The 22,882-nt window shown below is 36.8% G+C and overlaps 1 protein-coding gene across 1 annotated transcript in view; it reads left to right on the top strand.

Annotated features, from left to right (window-relative positions):
- SLC2A13 (solute carrier family 2 member 13) overlaps positions 1-22,882 on the top strand; it is a 425,762-nt gene that overhangs the window by 300,444 nt on the left and 102,436 nt on the right. Inside the window, exons 5-6 of the mRNA XM_036867112.1 lie at positions 9,764-9,927; positions 15,714-15,834. Of these exons, the coding sequence (XP_036723007.1) occupies positions 9,764-9,927; positions 15,714-15,834 (285 nt within the window). The remainder of the gene's footprint in view (positions 1-9,763; positions 9,928-15,713; positions 15,835-22,882) is intronic.

Here is a 22,882-nt window from a genome sequence, read left to right as displayed (position 1 = left end):
ACCATGTTGACGCTACTCTTACAAAGAATCATGACACAGAGGTAGAAGTGGAGAAGAAATTGTGAGGCAGGTACTGAAATTGCCACTGAATGAGGAGTGACCAGAAATAGGCCTACAACTGAAAAAGGAGGGTTAGAGGATGCTGTAGTTCATTTATTCCCCTTGCTACCCTCTCCTCTTCTTCAGGTCTCCTTGAGTTTACAGGATGTGAGAGAAAAACAGCCTGGACTCTAGATCCAAGCTGTAAGAAGGTGGTACCCTCATGTCCAGACTTAGTTAACAGGGCCCAGGGAAAGAGTGTGGGAGGGCTGGGACAAGAGGAAGATTGAGGCAAATTACTGAATCTACAGGTTAATATGGAAGTAAGTGACCAGCTGGAAATAGGTGAGCTGAAAGCCTTGGATTGCTGCTTGTTGCTGAAATAAGTAGGGTTGTGAGATATGGTGAGGAAAGGTGGAAACCCTCTTAACTGACATGATGAAGATCGGCTCTTGTTTAGTTAACTGAAACAGACAGTTATGAGGAAATGATACATATATACCTTCAACATTTTATTTTTAGTTGTACAATAATTCATCACATCCACTGCTTGAACTTCCAAATTGTTTTTCTTTCATAAACCACACTCAATATTGTCATCTATGAATTCCAGGTTTAGTTTCTTTCAAATAGAACAAGAACTGAAAGACATACGAGAAGAATCCTAAGGGCAGAATCTTCTTAGACTTTTACATCTTATCCCCAATTTTTTTGTGGTTGTGTTGCCCACAAATTTTTTTAAAATAATTTAACTGTTATTGACTTTTTAAAAGCATACAGTTTTGTTTTTAATGTAACTCTCTTTTAGCATCTTATATTTTATTGATTTAGGTATTATTTGATTAAATTACATAATTATAATGACAGGCATAAACAGGTTTGGGAACAAACACACCTGATTTGATACACATACATTCAACAAATGGGGAATGTGAGCCTGCATGAAGTCCCAAATATTCAATGCCCTGTGGCCATATATTTTATAGAAAGAATTAATAGGTTAATCTGGCGTATTGATGAATTGGAGGTCAGATTAGAGAGCTTCTATCATTGTTCTTAATGATGCACAGGGGAAGGTTAATGATGTGGTTAAGCTGGGTGAGATCAGTTATTTCTCCTGAGGTTTCCAGTCATGTGAAGCCAGGGTGAGGGACTGGTCTCTGAGATGGAGTACCAGTCACATTGGGTACCCTGAGGGTCTGTAGAAATCCCTAATTTCCTTTGGCACATTTTTACTTTTTTCTTCCCAAAAGATTAATAAAATCATTTAAATTACGAAAACTGTCTTGTAATATATTAAATGTGGTAAGTAATTATGCTTTCTGTGGATTACTATAATTTTTGGATCATTGCCTGATTTAAGAATAGTATGACAACAGTAAACTAGTATACTAGCTTAAACATATGTATGATATAAATGAAATCCTAATTTCTACTTTTCTAACTTCTATTTTTGGCTTTATGGTTTGCATCTAATAATACACAAAGAAGATTTCTCAATATACAAAATACATAAAATAGATTCAAAAAGTTTAATTATTTTGTAAACTGTTTTTAAGATTTTTTTATTTGGGTGAAATATTCTTCTCTTAAAGCTATTGATGTAGTTACCATAGTTACCCATGTTTTTGACTGTATAAACACCATCCCAGTAGGAAAATATAATATTTTCCATTAAAAGAACATCTCTATTAGAATAGAATCTTAAATCTGTAGTCAGTGTATTCTGGCATATGATACAAATAGGGGCCAAAAGAATCAAACAACATAACTTAGATAATGGGAATCTTTCAGAGTTTATAGCCCTTCAGCTATGCTCCATAAGTTCCAATCTTCTCATTTAACTTGGTCGTTCTCCCAAGTGTGAACGTGACCTGTAAGGCTATTGAGTAAGACAAGGTTTGTATTTGGAAACTATCCGCAGCACTGCTAGTACATATCACCTTTGTGCCACATGAATTAAAATAATTATGACTAAGTTTCATCTGTTAATTTGTTGTATTTAGACTGGCTGACAGTGTCAGGAAGAGTATATTCCATATCTCTTTTACTCATGAAATTAAATTCTTTATAATTTCCTGCCCGAAAAAGTTTAGTTTCATTTTGAATTGTTTTTTTTTTTTTTTTTGTCAGACAGTTAAAACAATCATTTACTATTTTGCCTTGGCTGCCAGAAATTTTAGCGCTAGCTTATAGTGATTATACATCCAAAGTTTTCGTATAGTTATCTTTATCTTTTATCCCTCCTACTCTCTCTTCTCAGTCTTTTATTTTTATGTTAGCAATTCTGTCATGTTTTTTATTATAAATATTCTTAATTCCTTTTTAAAAGTTGGTGGTAGATAAGTTCAATAAATTTAACAAACAATTATTGGGTACCAACTTCTTGCTGTTAAATTAACACTTATATTAGCAATAGTGAAAAAGACAGGCTGTGGCTTCAAGAAGCTGAAAAAAATAACTTTTTCAGAAATCCCTATGAAATGCTTTATTCAAATAGGAACATAACATATGTATTTTGCTCAGCATATAAAGTGCTCATGTTTATGCTTTTATTGCTAGTTAAAAGTCATCATTAGGATAGATTGCTATTAGCAAAGCCTACATGTTTTCCAGAGCTACTTTGTTTTATTCAAATTTAAAATTCAGAACTGGAAGCTGCCTCTCACATAATCTCTAAGATAGCGATATACATACAATCTGGCTGTTTCTGTTCTTAGACATCTATAGAGATTTGTGAAGCTGGTCTTCTGTGAGAACACACTGCCTTCAGGCCTTTCATATTCACTCTGGGGAACAGATAGTATGTGTGAGATAACCAAAGGTTACCCAGGGAATCTTTGAAGATGATGATAGTTTGTCAGATAGATAGTATAAAATGATTTTGAAAAGAGAAGGCATCCCTCCTTTGAGTCTAAAAAGGAAAGAAAACCTTTTTTAGTTGTTCATATTGTTCTCTTATGACGAAAACTCTGTTTGCTTTGTGCAAATTTAAACTACTACATAAAGGCTCAGACTAAGTACAGTGGTAGCCTATTACATAAATGGTTGGCTGATAGCATCATTTACAAAAACATTGCAATTCACACATTTTAAAATGTAAATTAAATGTGTCTTTTCACCACTCCATGACCTGACTTTTAAAAACTAGGTTCATGAATTATTCTGACCTAGATATGTCATCCCCTGCCCTTGAAAGAGTCTATGAAAGGGAATATAGTTATTGTCTAAATTCTTCTGGAACTGATTACCCTTTAAGTGAATATCCTTATCTTCATTCCTCCCCTTCTCGTTCTAACTGTTGGCCTTTTGCTTATTTTACTGTTTATTAGCACCTTTATGTACTAGAACAATCCCCTCCAAAGATGTGCATGTTGTAAACAACCTGTGAATATTTTACATTACATGGCAAAGGGAAATTAAGGTTGCAGATCGAATTAAATCTGCTAATCAATTTACCTTAAAATAAGGAGATTATCCTGGTTATCTGGGATAGTGTAATCACAAAGGTCTTTAAATGTAGAGGAAGCAGAAGGGAATATCAGAGTGAAAGGACCTGAGAGGGACTGGACCTGCCTTTGTTGGCTTTGAATATTGAGGAAGGGGGACCCTCAAGCCAGGGCATGTGGGAGACTTGTAAAAGCCAAAAAAAGCAAAGAAATCTATTTCCCCTGGAGCCTCTCCAGCTGGCATCTTTGATTTTTGACACCCAATGAAACCTGTGTCAGATTTCTGACTGATAGACCTGTTAGAAAATAAATTTATGTTGATTTAAGCCATTAAGTTTGTGGTAATTTATGGCAGCAGTAAAACCTAATACATTTACCAATGTTTTACAAAGAAAAATGAGGATGAAAACTCAAGACACTCCATCCAGAAAAAGATTTAGTGTGGGTTGAAGTTGCAACTCTTGATGACAGGAGGATATAAGGCCATCATTGAATTCCAGCCTTTGCTCTCACTGTTTCACATTAATACAGAACATCTACAGGGTCCCGTTTCCAGTATAATGACCTGAAAATGCTTTAAAGAAATATACCCTTGTTTCCGTCTGCATCCTGTCTGCCCAGTTTGCTGTAGTTAGAGTGATCTTTTCACAGAACAGACTTAATTGTGTTACTTCTCTTTAAAGTCCATTTCATGGTTCTCCATTGCCTACAGAATAAAAACCAAACGTGTAGCATGGCAATCAAGACCCCTCTATAACAAAACCTTCTGCTACAGCCTTATGTCATACTTCTCTTTCCTATGGACCTTCTTATGTTCAGCCATGGTAACATACTTTTGGTCTATGAGCCCAGCATAGTATTTTGTACTTTTTCGTTCGTACGTGTCATTTCCTTTACCACCAATGTCCTCCCAGATCATCACACCTGCTGGCAAACCCCTATGAATTCTTCAAAACTCAACTCAAACATTAAATTTACTAGAAAGTCAAGGAACTTTATACATCAAAGAAAATTATTTGGTCTGTCCTTTATGCCACATTGTGATTTGTATACCTTGCGATATTAAAATTATTTCTTTCCGTTTCATTGTCTTACACTAAACTGTGAGTTTCTTTAGGGCAACAACTGGATCTAATAACATATCTGTGGGCTCTCAGTAACTCACATAGCTTAATAGTATGTCCTCAATACATAAATATTAAGTGAACAAATGCTTATGTTACCTGATCTGGCCAGCACACCACAGAGATGCCTTTAGAATGACAGTTTCTGATTCCCAGGCCACTCTTTACTTATAGTCCTCTATAAATTAAGTACCATAAAAGAAATTATTTTACATACCTAGGACACATTTTTCATTTTAAATAAAATTCTGGGGACTTCCCTGGTGGTCTAGTGGGTAAGACTCTGCACTCCCAATGCAGGGGGCCCGGGTTCGATCCCTGGTCGGAAAACTAGATCCCGCATGCATGCTGCAACTAACACCTGGCACAGCCTAAATAAATAAATATTTTGTTAAAAATCACTAAATAAATAAATAAAATAAACTGACCAACTTATTTTGTTTGATACCACTCCCATTTCTAGCCATTAATTTAACACCTGTAATTTCATGATTTTATTGTGTCAAAAATGAAAACATCGAAATACAGTTGTCCCTCAGTACCCACGGGAGATTGGTTCAAGGACCTCCATGGATACTCAAATCAGTGGATGCTGAAGTCCCTCATATAAAATGACAAAGTACAGTCAGCCCTCAGTGTCTGTAGGTTCTGCATCCCCAAATAGAGAGGGGGGGGCCTTTTGTAATATATCTGTTTTGTTTAGTTTATTCTCGCTCTATTTGGAAGCATTACTTTGTGCAGTGTATCTGTTGTTATTCCTAAAACATTGAGAAGATTCTAAAATGTAATAGAATAGCATGACAAGTATCAAATTCTTTTGGCTTTAAATATTTGAATTTTCTCTCAGCATTTCTGTTTTCTGCCTTTCTAGATTTATGTGAGTTTCTCAGTGGTTACATACAGGTATGATCTTGCTGCCCAGGTCTTTATGAAAATGCGATAATGTATGGAGTAGCACTTGGAAACTGTATAGTACCATTCATATGGACTGAATTGTTTTCATAATCTTTATTATCACTTTACAGTCTGACTGCAAAATGTTCACAATTGTCACAATGATGGGAGAGGTTTCACTGGGAGTTTTTTTTATAACAGCTGTCAGAATTCAAAATCTTAAAATGGTTAACATAACTTTTAGTGTGATCAGTAAAATACATCCTTCACGCTGCATAGTAAGTTATTAGTTTACCACTTTAAAAAAGGAAAACACTTTTTATTAAGATGAATGAGTTCATGTTGGTGTTACTATTTTACATAAGAAGATCATCATTAATTTAAAAAACAGACTTTTTAAAAATCACTACTGAAGGTGGCGGAATAGGAGGACGTGGAGTTCACCTCTCCGCACAAGTACATCAAGAATACATCTACAAATGGAACAGCTCTCACAGAGCACCTGCTGAACACTAGCAGAGGACCTTGGACACCTAAAAGGACCAGTAAAATCCCCATGCAGCCAGGTAGGATGAAAGAAATAAAAAAAGAAACGGGACGGAACCTGCACCCCTGGTGCGGAGCTGGAGAAGAAGTTCCCGCACCGAGGAAGCCCCCTCACCAGCGGGGAGATCAGCTGGGACAGAAGGGTAGCTTCGGGGGCTCAGAGGAGAGCGCGGCAATTGGTCTGTGGCAGGTAGGACAGAGTGAGAGGTACACAGATGGTCCCTGCCACAGCCCTGCGTGCCTCAGCCTGAGACAGGTGTCCGCCGTGGTGCACGGGGGCTGGGTGCTGGAACGTAGGGTTTGGAGAGTAGACCCAGGGAGTGGACAGCTGTTAGCTGACAAGAGACAGCCTGAAGGGACGGGAGTGAGGAGCTCCACAACTGGGAATGTTCACGTTAGAAGCTTGGGCTGCCATAGAGGCAGGGCGCCATTGTTGAGTGGCACGCAAGGGGCGGGGCCACCATTGCAGCCGCGTTGCCTACGTGCAGGCCCCAGCCTCCGCAGGCACTAGGAGGGGCTCCCACTAGAACAGGCTCCCATGACCCGCCTGTCTCCCGCTCCGCCCCCGCCTGCCTGGGTGGGCACCGGTTCTCCTGGGTAGCCTATGGAGCAGACTCTGGTGAGAGGCCACACAGAGGTGGGGCTGAAACCACAGCTAAGCCCCAGAGGCCATGCATCTAATGAAGAAGAGCTGAAATCTCTTCTTGTGGCTGCGGGAACCACGGATTTACAGCCCCGCTGCCGGCTTTGTAACTTCAGCACCTGTAGAACATCCGAATGGAAGAGCGCTACTGCAGCTGAGACAGGTCTAGCTTTGGCAGCTGTGGGCTTTGTGGGCACGTACAGGTGAGGATTGGGCCAGGCCAGAGTCTGAGGTGCCTCCATAACTCCGCCAGCGGGTGCAGGTGCACGATTACTGCAGTCCTGGGACCTGACTTTGGTGGATCTGCACTGGAGGCCTAGTGAAAACAATGCCTTAGAGACACCAGGGCCAATTGCCAGCATACCCATGGTTAAGATGGGGCTGAGAGCATTTCCAACAACAGTGTAATTTGTGAGACCACACAACGGGTGAAAAGTGACACAACAGAGTACACTTACAGGTGAACAGCTCCAGAAGAGAAAAACTCAAAGGCTTCTCTCCCAGTGGGGGTGCTCCAGTCCTGCCTACCTCATACCACAGCTCAGAAACACAGCTCAGAAACAGATCTGGGGCCCTGTACTCCAACATCTAGGGAGCAGGCCCTGCCCCTGACAGGACAGTGACAACCACAGAGCAAAGGGGAGGCCCCGCTCAATATCCAGTGCAGACTCTGGTCACCACAACAACAGTCACACCTCCTATCAAGGGGATAACAGCCAGCATGCACTGAGGTGAGAGGTAGCAGACATCCATACTAAAAACAGCACTCACACCAAAAAATATTAAACCCACACAGCCTACACAGGGATGTTCCCACATGAAAATAGCCCTCCAAGACAGTCTGAGGGTCAGGCATCAGGAGGAAGAACCCACAGAGCACTTGGCTTTGAAGGCCAGCAGGGCCTGAGTGCAGGAGCTTCACACTCAGGGAGAAACAGAGACTCCACTCTCGGAGGGTGCACAAAGGTCTCAGGTGCACTGGGACCCAGCACAAAGAAATACCTCCATAGGAACCGGGGCTACACCTAACTAGGGGTCTTGGAGGGTATCCTGAGGAGGCGGGGGTCAGCTGTAGCTCACTGTGGGGGCAAGGACACTGGTGGCAGAGGCCCCAGGAAAGACTGATCTGCGTGAGCTCTCCTGGAGGTCCCCATTTCAGCACCAAGATGCGGCCCCATCCAACAGCCTACAGGCTCCAGAGCTGGAATGCCTCAGGCCAAACAACCAGCAAGACAGGAACATAGCTCCACCCATTAGCAGACAGGCTGCCTAAAGTCGTACTGAGCTCATAGCTACCTCAAAATGCACCCCTCGACATGGCCCTGCCCAACATTATCCAGCAATCCCACTCTTGAGCATATATCCAGAAGAAATTATAATTCAAAAAGATACATGCACCCCTATATTCAATGCAGCACTATTTACAATAGCCAAGATATGGAAACAACCTAACTGTCCATCAACAGAGGAATGGATAAAGAAGATGTGGTACATATATGCAATGGAATATTACTCAGCCATAAAAAAAACAAAGTAATGCCATTTGCAGCAACATGGATGGACCTAGAATTGTCATACTGAGTCAGACTAACACAAATATCATATGATATCGCTTATATGTGGAATCTAAAAAAAAATGGTACAAATGAACTTATTTACAAAACAGAAATAGAGTCACAAATGTAGAAAACAAACTATAGTTACCAGTGGAGAAAGAGGGGGAAGGGATAAATTGGGAGATTGGAATTGACATATACACACTACTGTATGTAAAATAGATAACTAATAAGGACCTACTGTATAGCACAGGGAACTCTACTCAATACTCTGTAATGACCTATATGGGAAAAGAATCTAAAAAAGAATGGATATATGTATATGTATAACTGATTCACCTTGTTAAACTAACACAACAGAAACTAACACAACATTGTAAATCAACTACACTCCAATAAAAATTTTAAAAAGTAAAATAAGAATTTAAAAAATAGTAGACAGTAGCCATTGATGAATCAATGAGACTTAAATGTATTCAAGCAGATTTTATTTTTGAAATATTATGAAAAAGTTGACTAATATCCAGAAACTGTAGATTGTAACTATGGAAATATCCAGCTTGACTGAATACATTGCTCAGATGCCAACTGTTGGATTTTGGTAAAGCTAACTTGTTGTTTTGGAATGGCTTAAAAGCTAGGCAAAGCCATGGTTCAGAATGTATCTTCAGGATTATAATTTTGTCACATTTCGTAGATGATTTGCCAGGAGTATTTTGCTTCCTTTGTTTTAAGGGCCACTTTAAAGTAATCTTCTGATACAGCTCCTGATGTTTCCCCCGGAAAAAAAATGTCCTGTGAGAAACCTGTCACTTAAACATACCAGACATATCTCCCATTGTGCATCAACAAGTTGGCATTATGATTTTTTAGAGCCAGTTTCCAGTGTATTTATTTGGAACAAAATGAGTCTATAGAACCTAACTAGGCACATTGTGCTGGAGACTTACCAAAGAGTATACCCTTCTAGGAACCACAAAGGCATTCTTTGTGTACATCATGTAAGTTTCTTATCTCCTTACCAGATGCCAGATAAACTGATATATTCTTACTCCTTGTGTCTTTGAAGAAGTTCTTTACTTGTACCAGATTTTTGCCATTATATCACATTTTCTTTAGTATATGTAGCAGTTCTCTTTATTCTTTTAAGTACTAAATTTACAGCGTATGGTGACTTCTGATTCATTCCATGGATTTGGAGCTTTATCCTTGGTAGTTTTAGTGAAACTACCAGCTGTCAACTGTCCCTAGGTGTGGGGTACATTCAACTTTTAAAGGCTTCAGCCCTCTATTCACTTGCTTGAGTATTTCTTCGTACTGATACAAAGTTAGAAATGAATTCATCTGAATACAGTCTCTATATTGTGATCCTTTAAATAGTCTGCATGAATTCCCATCTTAACTTGGTGTTATTAATAGTTATTCCTGGTCTGTTTTAGTCGGGTAGATATTTTTCTATATGAATAACTGTTTCTTTGAATAACTAACAATTGTTTTATTCTTGCCTCCCAGGTACTACAGTGCAACCATTCTGCAGATGTCTGGTGTTGAAGATGATAGACTTGCAATATGGCTGGCTTCAGTTACAGCCTTCACAAATTTCATTTTCACACTTGTGGGTGTCTGGCTTGTTGAGAAAGTGGGTCGCAGAAAGCTTACGTTTGGTAGTTTAGCAGGTAGGTGCCGAAGAATTCAGTTATAAACTTTTCTCTAATGATGGCAAGTTAACCTTTTAAAATACAGTACCAATACCACTTCTGATATAGTTTTCATAGCTAAATAATAGAGTTCCTCTGAAAAATTTTTTTAATAAGAACTTATTATGATATATAACTAGAAATTAGAATTGTGATAACAATTTGAACCTACTGAGGGTAGCATTTTGCTGTTATTATTTTGAGTTTTGCTCAAAGGTACAAAATGAAAAAGAAAACTTGGTATTCATAAACTCACTTTTTAACATAGTTTTTTTAAATTTGGGATAATGTGGAAGTAAATTTGGAGCATTTTTTTTCAAAGTTCTTTCACCAGTGGAACATTAGAACAATATAATTTCTTCACAAAGCAGGAACAGACTCTTTTTGTGTTTGAACGAGGCCTAAATCCTAGTGTAAATTCTGGTTGGTTAAGTATGTTTCCTATGATAACTAAATAAGAAAAACCCTTCTCACATTCAAGTATCTTTTGTCTTTAAATCCCACCCGTTTCATTTATTATTTCTCTGTAATGCAAGGGCCGTTTCACTTGCCAAAAGGAGACCCATCTCTGTCATTGTCTTCACATGTTTGCATCATATAATTTTCTAATCTTTTTCAAATATACAAGCAGATTCCTACTTATCAATTAGCTGTCCTCTAATAACTCCTTTATAAGTTTATTTAGAGTAAGAATACATTTTTGTATTAAAATGTAAAGTTTCCAGGCCTGCATTAACTAAATTCTATTGTAACTAAATTATACCTAAAACACTGATCTAATAGAACTGCTCAAGGCAGTTGTCCCAGATTTTGATGAGAAAATACATTTGGAGTTTCATACTCAGTTATTAAGAGCACATACTCCCTCCGACCCTTAACTCCAGAAGGAAGAGTGGAATGCTTCCGCCCTCTGTTCTTGCCTTGAGTGGAAGCCTTGAATTCAATAATGTAAGTTGAACTGCAGTATCAGCACTGAGGGGAAGGTAGGGGGAAGACTGTCTGATTAAAAGGCAAAGGTAATCGCAACAACCAATGTATATAGGGAAGCGGGAGGGTAAGTGAGGAAAGATGAGGGACAAGTGAGGGTTAAAAACCATATATTTATAAAGCTGTTCAAGGAACCAGAAGTGTTTAGGCCCAGAAAAAAGACTAAAGAGACACCTAATAGATATCTTATTCTCACAGATGGTAGCTGTTATGAGGACATAGATTTTTTACTTAATATAAGAAAAATATTCCTAATAATCAGAGCTATCCAACAATGAATTGGGCTGCCTCATTAGGACGGTAAACTCTCAACAAAAGGGTAGATGGCCATCAGGCAGTGATGTGCTAGAAACAAATTCCTACAGTGGGTTGAAAATTGGATTTGCCGACGCCTGAGGTTCAGGTCAACTCTAAGAAGAGGTAATAGCTGCTTTAAAATTTTTTAAATGGACACATTTGACAGGGCCTTAGTATATTGCTACCTCAAGAGGCCTATTTTTTAAATAGAATTTCAGGTCTTGAATTTGGGATTTGGGTTTTGAGATTTGGAGAAAAATGCTGATTTTTGAGATGGGGGAAAATGCTTTTACTAGCAACCTCTGTCCCTTCGTTTGTTGTATTCCAGGATTTTGAGGCATTATAGATATAAAGCCAGACTGTTTGGGTTTGAATTGTGTGATATTGAGCAAGGTTCTATTTTCTCATTTGTAAATCGGGGTTAATTATAGTCTCCACTTCATAGGGTTGTAATGAAGACTAAACACATTTATACATGTATAACATTTCAAACAGTGCCTGACACAGACAGTAAAATGCCCAAAGCATTTTGCTATCACAGTAGTGTTACTGCCAAAGAGTGATTCTTTGTTGTTTTAACCATAACGTAAAATCAACTTGCATCAGAATCCAGGAACTTTCCTGAACTCCTCTTGCTGATGTCATGTTTCACCCTGCCACGTAGGTCCTCTGCCCCAAGGATTTCCAGAGCCCATCCCTGACTATTAAAAGAAAGTATTAAGACTTGGGGGAAAGACCAAGAGATTCCAGGGACTGCCTTTATGAGCAACCTGGAGGCACTTTTCTTTCCTGCAGAATTAAGAGGTTGTCATTAAACTTGTAATATTTACAAGAAAGACCAGTTCTGTTAGCAAGCTTTGAAAATATTAAAAGCCACAAAATGTCCTACTTTTAAATTATTCGTGGACTGTATATTTGTATTTCTTTGTATAAAGAATTTCTTTGTCCTGGGTCTAGCTAAATACAGATTATTTGTCGTACTTTTTAAAGAATTAGCACCAAAAAATTTTTTAAGATTTTATTTATTTATTTATTTTTAAAAATTTTAAAGAAATTAATTTGATATGTTTTTTTTCACTATTTTCACCTAATAGAATTTTTAAACTTTTGATTCAGTTTTATTCCCTATTTTGTGTTTTTATTATGATTTATTTTATTATATTGGGTGAAAAATAGTAAAAAAAAAAATATCAAAATAACTTTTTCAATAGGAACTTGTTCTTTAAAAATTACTACAAATAAACTGTATTTAGTTAAACCGGGACAAAGAAACTCTTTATACAAAGAAATGTAAAATATATAGTCCATGAATAATTTTAAACGTAGGACATTTTGTGGTGTTCTGACTTTTAATATTTTCAAAGCTCCCTAAGAGAACTGGTCTTTCTTGTAAATATTACGAATTTAATGACAACCTCTTGATCCTTTTAATAGAGGAAGGCTTATATCTATGTAGCTTTATTGCTTATAAATCAGAAAGCCAGAAACACTGTGTTATTTTCTGCCAGATATTTTGGTAGTGGAATATTTCCTAAAACATTACTCACAGGCTGTCTTCATCAGAGTTGCCAGGGATACTTATTTTAAATTGTGAATTCTTGGGACCCAACCCCAGATCAACTAAATTAGAATCTCTGAAGATGAGGTCTGGAGTATGTGCAGGTGATACTTACACACAAAAAGTGTGCTCTGTTAGAGTCTTAGGGAGGGAAATTATTTTTTTCTGAGTATTTACTAATAATCCAAACCCTGTACCAGGTAATTAAGGTAACTTATTTCATCAGATGTTTTTATCCAACACACTTCACCTCCTATGGAGAACATTTTAATTAGGAAAATAATATCAGAATTCCAAAATGTGACAGTATACTTGGTTAAGAGGGACTCTTCTCTTAAAATATAAAGAATGTCCCCAACCTACCCAGTACAGTGGAGAAGATCCTTTCATACAAGGCCTTCCTGTATTGGACTCAAATCTAGGTTGCAATAATGGATCATTGACAACAACTATAACAACTTTAAATACTAACAAATGACTGATAAGACATCTGTAATTTGTTAAATTAAAGGAAATAGATAATTCAAGTAGTTTTAAGCCTTAAAGATATATGAGTATATGAAGGGTTGAGGTGATCGTTTTAAAATTTATTCCATAAATAAAGTCACGTAAGACGCCATTCCCTTCCCTTAAGGAGTTTATCGTCTCATAAGGATTTTTACCCTGTCTGGGTATCACAATCACCTGTGGAGTCATGTTATCGGATCCCCATTTTCTGGAGACTCTGATTCAGAGGTTGAGGTACATTCTAAAGATTTGCTTTCCAAAGGAAGCCAGGATTGAGAAACACTACTATATGTAATAAAGTAAAGGAATGATACTGACTTTTAAAAGATTTCCATCCCCAATGGGTCAAAATAAAAATAAATTTGTGTTTAAGAAGGATAAACCTTCAACTATTTAGGGATTTTTTGTATCCAAAATGGGTTTTCCCCCAAATTTTGCAAGTTGGTTGGACTTTTTCAGAGATGGATCCACGAGATATAATATCAATACTGCAGAACTCTCATCTAGGATATTTGTCCCATACTAACCCCATGACCTCAACTGAATAGTCTTAACATGTTTTGTTGTTTTCTTCAAAAATAGCCAGTATTGCAAAAATCTGTGGTTCTATGGGATCTGCTCTATGCCAGGCACTAGAATTGAACATATATTAGTATGTGTTAGGTATACTATCTAAGAGTTTACAGTTTATCACAGACAAGTTATTTAAGTAGTGTTATGAAAGAAGAGTATCATCTTTCCATCACATCCAAAAGTATCAACTTTTCCAGGTTGAAACAAATCTTACCTGTCCCATGACAATATTCTATGGAGGTAATTTGGGAAAATACCTAGGGACCCAGCTTCTTTCATAGACAAAGTAACAGTAAAACTCATGGTTTATTTTGCTTTGTTTGAGGAGAGAGGGATAATTTTTATTTACAGGCCTAATATATCTTTTCTCTTTCTAAGAGACAGACTTCTGTTTTGTTTCCCAATTCATGGCCTGGTAGATTTTTGAGAAAATAATACCTCAAACTATTCCTAGTTCTGGTTTGAATTTTAAGCCAACAAGGGGAAAATGAACTGTGATTTTAGATTCATGCCTCTTCATCCTGGTGTGGTAAAATGGCTTCTGATCTTTTCTTCAAGCCTCCTCCCCCTTTTTCAACTTTTTTCTAGAGTTTTAAAAATATGCTGCTGCTGCTGTTTCTAATGATAATTATAGTACAATGATTAACATTTTTTAGCATTATAAAAATCTTTCAAATGTATTGTGATATTTAAAATTCACTGCAATTCTGCAAGGTGAGTATTCTCACTAAACCCCAGTTTCAGCAGAAAGAATAGAATTTTGGAAAGGTCTTGTGTTTTGCCCAAGATCACTGAGTCAAGAAACAGCAGAGCTAGGACTTAACCACAGTGCTTAACTTGACACATCCCCTCTATCTTAAACACAAACCTATTATGTAATCCAATTGCACTTTCACAGTGCCTCCCAAAGTTGTTCTTTTGTCCATTTAAAAAATATTTTTGGTCATTCTTAAATTACTTTCCCATTTATCTAATAGAAACTTTACTGCTACATAAATGACCTCCCTGAATTCCATATTTTAAACACGTTGCCTCGTTCTAATAAATTGTACAAACAAATGCAGCCATATTTTCTTTCTCCTTTCTTCCCATGACCCTTTTTTTAATCTTCACAATGGCTGGAACAATAGTCAGAAATTTGAAAACTTTCTTATTTACTATCAGTATTTCTATCAGGGACTCAAAAATGAGCTTTTTAAGTGATACATATAATCACATTCTGCACCTTAAAATCAAAAGACAAATATTCCACTTCCAAGTGCCAACAGGAAAGAAAACTGAATATATGTGTTATGTCATTTCTGACATTTTAAGTCTTTACCAAATGCCACTCCTTTTTAATGAGAAATACTCTTTCAACTGCTTTTGAAATATTTAGTTTGTTACTTTTTAGTTTACTTATTTGGGTCTTCGCAGATTGATTGACATTAGAACAATTTTCTTGGTAATGAAAGGAACACTTGGTGTAAATCTGTTGCCTTTCATACTTCTAACATGTTAGGCACTCAATAATATTGGTTACATTAATTGATTTTGAGACAGCAATGCAAGATGGTGTTTGTTTAGAAAGTTATTAACCAACCTACTGCTTGGCTAGCAAATGTATTTGATTTGAATTTTACTCTTGTCATTTCTCACAGTGAATATGCTAGTGAGTTTTTATGACAATATATATGTATAAGGATCATTTTTTTTTTTTAATCCAATGAAGATAGATCAAGGTATTTTTTTAGAGATATGTCTTGCCAAACCCAGTCCGCTTTGGAAGAATGTTGTCAATTCTTTTCTGATGTAAAACTTTTTTTTCTTTTCCTTTTTTTTTTTTTTTTTTTTTTTTTTTTAGGTACCACCGTAGCACTCATTATTCTTGCTTTGGGATTTCTGCTATCAGCCCAGGTTTCTCCACCCATCACTTTTAATCCAATAGCTCCTTTAGATCAGAACACTTCTTGCACAAGATACAGGTGAGATTTTATAATGGTCCCCTTCCTTAACCTAACTGTGGTAACTTTTTTGTTTTGCTTATAACTTTCCTAAAATAGGAAAGGTGAGTAGGAGCTTGCTAGGTATCCAGACTTAATGGTGGAAAGGAAGAAAATGGGAAAGGTGTTAGGGAGGGACCACCAGGAGGAGGAAGAGCATATACAAAGAACAGCATGTGTAAATGCATGCTTAAGGAAAAGTGAATTATTAGACACAATTTTGGTGATGTTTCTCTGGAAGTTGAAAGTATATATATTGATACAGAATCTAAGCAGGAATACTGTGAAACTATTTTATATCGTATATGACTCGGTGACATCTACATTCTAGATGAAATAAAGAACTTTCATCAGTAATTAAACTTTTCCATGATGTACAGGTCTGATACAGTTGTTTATCATCTGGATATTCTAGCAATTAATCTTCACTGTGTTCCACAGGTATCGCCTCATTCATTTAAGCAGAAAATAATGTTTCCTCTGACTACTAGGTTTCTTGCAGAGCAATAAAAAGTGGAAAGAGTTGGTAGAAGAGAGTGTTTTAATGGTCAGCTGCAGGTTTAAGAGCTCATTAAGTTTAACAGTTTACACCCTACGTGATAGATTGATAGATGGAGAAATGGATGGATGCATACATGGGCTGACAGATGGACTGAAGAATGAGCAAGTGAATTAATTAAAGATTGAATGATTGAACAGATCAATTAATAAATTTGTCAGGAGAGTTTCAAAGTTTTTTACTTCAGTTTAGTGGCTGGAAAGGCTAATGACCCCTTTAAAATATATGGATAGAATAGCTTTAAAAACAAAAAATGATATTCCTTCAGCTACAACTAACCAGACCTAAGTCTCAAATCAATGGGTAAATGATTTATTAAGTCAGATACTCCTATGTGAAATTAAAACATTACACTGATATACTAAATTCCACTTGGAATCACTAGGAGCTTCTCACTGAACAGAATTTATGGTGCCTTCTCATTACAACAATGAGGAAGACATATATTATTATGTCTTTCTGGTTGCAATTTGTGATATCCACTTGCCTTGGAAATGAATAGTTTATATGTTTATCGCTTTACTGTTTGTTTTTTTTTTTAACAGTCTTTATGTTCTAAAGGAGATTGAAAGGTGTCTTAAAGAAGTTACCCTTAGTGTAGACTATTTCTGATGTAGTGATCTTTACTTTCTCTTGGACATCTCACCTCAACTGCTAGAAAGATGACAGACCATTGCTAGAATTCTGCATGCTCTAATTTTGTTTTTCTTGCCAGATATTTTAAGTTAAATGTTTTTTAACACAGTTACCTCTAACAAATTATTAAAAAATTACTATTGTTTGAACAACTTAGAATACCCTCTAGATCTGATGTATGATTTAGATGCAGCAATTTAGATTCAGAATAAGATTGATACACTGTCAGGTCAACTAAAGGCAGAAAGTCAGCCAGAGAATATGAAAAAAATTTTTATGAAGTTCTGATATAGGAAAGGAATAACTAACTTTTTAATGATTTACATAATGAAATAATTTTCCTGACATTGACTTTTAAAATTTAAATAAAAATATTTATTGCCATAGTATAGTTCACTGCACAGCAATTTATGGTCATCAATCTATTAATCCTCCTGATCCATCTAAGTTATTATCATCTACCTACCAATATAGGTAAGTGACAATAAGATACTATCACCTACCAATATAATATAAAGTTGTAGTGGAGTGAGAGAAGTGGTACAACCTAATTTTATTCTTATCACAAAAATGGGCAGCAATTTTTGAAAACAGAACCAAATTTTAGATGTCCTCTGGGAGTCACTGAGTATGCAAAACACTTATTTCTTTTGTGCTTTCTTTCAGAGTAACATATTAGGCTTTGTGAGAATTTGATAACATGTATTTATAGTCTGAGTGATTTTATAAAATATATCTACAGTTCCCTTACTGATTTTGTTGTTGTTAAAACTACCTATACACATTTCTCATCTCTTTACAATAAACATGAAACATACAATATACAACATATATGAAAGTTGTTAAGAGAGTAAATCCTGAGTTCTCATCACAAGAAAAAGATTTATTTTATTTCTTTAATTTTGTATCTATACGAGATGATGGATGTTCACTAAACTTACTCTGATACTCATTTCATGATGTATATAAGTCAAATCATTATACTGTAAACCTTAAACTATACAATGCTTTATGTCAGTTATATCTCAATAAGACTGGAAGAAAAATAAAAATTAAAAAGGAGATAAACATGAAACAGTTATGTTTGCCTGACCTTAGGATGAGTAATGTTCATGCTGTAAGTATAGGTGGTATGTTTTCCTCTTGGAATGATCCATATAGGAAAATTGAAAAAAGAAAACAGATTTAAAGGGAGAGATGGTTTAGTATCTATCTTTTTTTTTTTTTTAACATCTTTATTGGAGTATAATTGCTTTACAATGGTGTGTTAGTTTCTGCTTTATAACAAAGGAGAGATGGTTTAGTATCTATCTTTTTTTTTTATTTTATTTATTTTATTTATTTATTTTTGGCTGCATTGGGTCTTCATTGCTGTGCGTGGGCTTTCTCTAGTTGTGTCAACGGGCTTCTCATTGCGGTGGCTTCTCTTGTTGTGGAGCACGGGCTCTAGGTGCGCAGGCTTCAGTAGTTGTGCATGGGCTCAGTAGCTGTGGCTTGCGGGCCCTAGAGCGCAGGCTCAGTAGTTGTAGCGCCCGGGCTTAGTTGCTCTGCAGCATGTGGGATCTTCCCGGACCAGGGCTCGAACCCGTGTCCCCTGCATTGGCAGGTGGATTCTTAACCGCTGCGCCACCGGGAAGCCCAATCTTTTTTTTTTGTTTAACATCTTTATTGGAGTATAATTGCTTTACAATGGTGTGTTAGTTTCTGCTTTATAACAAAGTGAATCAGCTATACATATACATATATCCCCATATCTCCTCCCTCTTGCGTCTCCCTCACCTCCACCCTCCCTATCCCACCCCTCTAGGTGGTCACAAAACACCGAGCTGATCTCCCTGTGCTATGCGGCTGCTTCCCACTAGCTATCTATTTTACATTTGGTAGTGTATATATGTCCATGCCACTCTCTCACTTTGTCCCAGCTTACCCTTCCCCCTCCCCGTATCTTAAGAACATTGTATACTATTGGTGGAGTGTAAATTTTCTCCATTTTGGAAATTAATATACTTTCACCTAATTAAAACTTAAATACATAGACCCCTCGATTCAGCACCTCCACTTGTAGAAATCTATATTCTACAGTGACTAGTATGTAATGCATTCTGACTAGAGTAGAAGATTTAAGAAAGTGAATGGTTCAGGAAAAATGGTTGTTCTTTATTTTAATTCAATAAATATTGATTGTGTAGCATCACCAGGTAGGTTAGAACCAAAAGTATTGTAGGTTGGGGCTCACTAATGACTTTGGACCCAAGACATTGACTACCCTAAATAATTTCTAATAAGAACTTACCCTTTTTAGAATTTTTAATTTTTTAATTGATGATATTTTGTTCCAAGTCCTGGTTAGATTTTGTGAACCAAATGTATTAAAGAACATCTTTCAGATCCACTTTCTTGCAGCTAAAACTGTGTACAGTCACAGGGTGCCAACTAAGGCTAGGAGAAATAACTCTAGTGGGGGTATCATCTGAATCATATATCCGTATAAGAATACACATGCATACTCCTAATACGGCCTTAAGCTCCATGCTCTCAAATTACTAATAAACATATTTTCTTATGAGAGCTATCCAAGCTTTGAGGATTTAAACATTTCCTATGTAACACTTCCCTCGAATCTTTTGACTTTTTATTATTTGTAAGTATGATCTCATTATATTCAAACCCTTCAAAGTAAACATATGTCTTAAAGTATACAGCTGTAGAATTGCAAGGTACTCTTGTCCTAGGGCTTTCATCACATTGCCACTAATTCATTCATTCATGCATGCATGCATTTAAAAAATATTTTGGAACACCTATTCATAGGATTGTAGTAAGGATGAATTAATATATGGAAAGCACCTAAAACAGTGCTCAGCACATAATAAGCACTCAATAAATATTATAGCCATTGTTATCATCCATAAACCTATTATAAGAGATGAGATTGTGATGATGGGTAGAAATATTTCCCATCTTTTGAAGAAGAGGAGTTTTAAGCAGTATTAAGTAGTGTTTTAATTTTAAGCAGTTTTAAGTCGTGACTTGACCAGATTTTCTATTCTAAACTTTCTCTCTGGGGCACAGAGAGCACATGTTGATATAGGCGGACTGATTATTAGAATTGTCTATGAGAGAGATTGATAACTGCCTGGACTATGAAGGTGATACTCAAGATAAATAGGTAGACAGATTCTAGATATATCTAAGAGAGAAAAATCAACAGGAATTAAAAATAAGTAATTGATTAACTATGAGCAACCAGGTAGAATATATCATGGAAATGAGTTGGGGTAATTGAAAGAGAAATTGACTAAAGGGACTCTGCCTCTAATTCACTGCTCTTTTTGCTATTAATATTTTTCATTTGAGAGTCTTACCTAGAACCATCTGAGGAGGTACTTAAAGCTGCCCGTCCCTCACTCCCACAGATCTGCCTCACCAGGACAGTGGAGAATAGGTGATTCCAGTACATGTTTAATTAAGAACCACTGCCATACGCGTCAGTATTTTTTTTTAATTTATTTATTTTATTTATTTATTTTCGGCTGTGTTGGGTCTTCGTTGCTGTGCACGGGCATTCTCTACTTGCAGCGAGCGCAGGCTACTCTTCGTTGCGATGCGCGGGCTTCTCATTGCAGTGGCTTCTCTTGTTGCCGAGCATGGGCTCTAGGCACACGGGCTTCAGTAGTTGTGGCTTGCGGGCTCTAGAGCACAGGCTCAGTAGTCGTGACGCACGGGCTTAGTTGCTCCGTGGCATGTGGGTTCTTCCTGGACCAGGGCTCAAACCCGTGGCCCCTGCATTGGCAGGTGGATTCTTAACCACTGCACCACCAGGGAAGCCCGCTTCAGTAATTTTTAACTGCGTAACTGCCAGCTTTCTTTCTTTCCTTTTTTTTTCTTCTTGAACATTATTAAACCAAGAGTACAAAAATAATCAATGTGGCTCTTTTTCTATAGAGTAATATTTTCATATTTCCCTCTCTAAATGAAGTTTCCAAATATCCAGGTTGACAAACCGTTCCTTCATCTATAGACCTCCCTATGGTGGTGACACTAGTTTTGAGAAACTGTATATGCCTAACTAATTATAGTTAGTCTTGTCAAAGTTCATTTACAATAAAAAATAATTTTGCATTCACTACACTTTTCTTCTCCTTTTGCCAACCTTGTGTGATTGAGCACATGTCATTGGCATTAGCACTATGAGACTGTTAGTTTCAATCATAAAACTCTTATCTGACCTTAGAAATGTGCAGAAACCCTATTACCCCCCCCCCTTTTCTTTCAGTATTTGGCATCCTGCTGACTGATAATGTGTTTGTTTCTAATAATTCTTAGCAACTTGACAATGAATATAGTGTTATACTGTGAATGAGACTTTTACTTTTGTTGAATTTTGTTTTCTAAAACTTACTGATTTCCTTTAAAAATAACATATTTTAATTTTTTTTGGCCTGATGGTACAAGCTAATAGGCCTTGAGGTTAATATTAATAAAACTACGGAAGAAAATATGCTATATCTGTTGAATAATATCCACAGACTTAAGATAAAGATAGATGTAATTAAATTAGTTGAAAGGGAAAATGAGATTTGAAACATAAAGCCCACATAACCTTATCATGTACCTTTATCTCCAATAATTGTACATGTCTTTTGCTAGCACTTAAATACCCAGTACCGAATTTGACATCTGGATAGGAGGATGGTGGAAGTTGACCACTTATGGGACATATTCATTGAGTTCCTCATGACCTTTTTATCTTGATGCCTGGGCTTTTGACCGAGGACCTGCCAGGCCCCCACAGTGGCAAGATCCCCTACTCAAACCTTATTTTCCACAGTCAAGAAGTGCTTTTTGGGAAGCCTTAAAGACAAAAAAGAAAGCTTTTTATTTTAGGTTTGCAAAGAGTGGGGGAAGAGCATTCCAGGAAGAGGGGACATCATGTGTACAGGCCCTAAGCATGAGCAAGAGAACAGCACAAAGATAGACTGGATGGCAGGCCAGTGACAGACCACACTGGGACCCTCATAAACCATGAGAATTTTAGACAGCATCAGAATACTGAGAAGCCTTTAAAGAATGATAAGATAAGAATGATTTAATCAGATTTGTGTTTCTAAAAGATCACTCTGGCTGCTTAGGAGAGTTGATTAGAGCAGGACAAAGGGCAGTGAAAGGAGATCAGATAAAAGAAATCAGTAGCCTAGGTAAGAAAATAATGCAGCCTTGACAGTGGCAGTAGAGACTCAAGAGATATTTTGGAGGGGCGTAACAGGGCTGGGTGATTGGATGAATGACATACAAGAACAGATGCTTTACATGTGGTTAGGATAGTACTTATGTAACATGAGTCTGGGACTCTGAAATCTCACTGTAGCTTACTTCTTAGAACACAATTTCAAAGATATAAATCAGGAGAGCCTTTCCCTTGCTTTCCAGTTAAGTACAGCAGTCCCATAATAAGAACAGTATTTGCTGTCACTTATACTTTTATTTGAAATATCATTTTTACTCCCTCTTGAACTCAAAAGACTTTTGAGAAAAGCTCTTCTGAACTTATCCATTTAGATCTGAAGTAACACAAAGAGGTAAAGGGGAAAACATGTATCTCCTAAACTCAAGGACTTTTATTCTCATTCTAGAGCTCTGATCATTACAATGAGTAAATAAAATCAACCTGGAATTTTGTTCACATTTCAAGTCAATCCACTCTAGAATATCATCCCTATTTTGTCCTATATTTAAAAAAGGAATACATTATCCAGTCCTGTGACAGTGTTCTTGACAGTGAAATAGATGATTCTATCATTTTTGGAAGGTAAACTTAGAAAATTTATTTTAAAC

This window comes from Balaenoptera musculus, chromosome 10 (genome assembly GCF_009873245.2).
Source record: "Balaenoptera musculus isolate JJ_BM4_2016_0621 chromosome 10, mBalMus1.pri.v3, whole genome shotgun sequence".
Lineage (NCBI taxonomy): Eukaryota > Metazoa > Chordata > Mammalia > Artiodactyla > Balaenopteridae > Balaenoptera > Balaenoptera musculus.
This window is presented reverse-complemented; position numbering and strand designations above follow the sequence as displayed.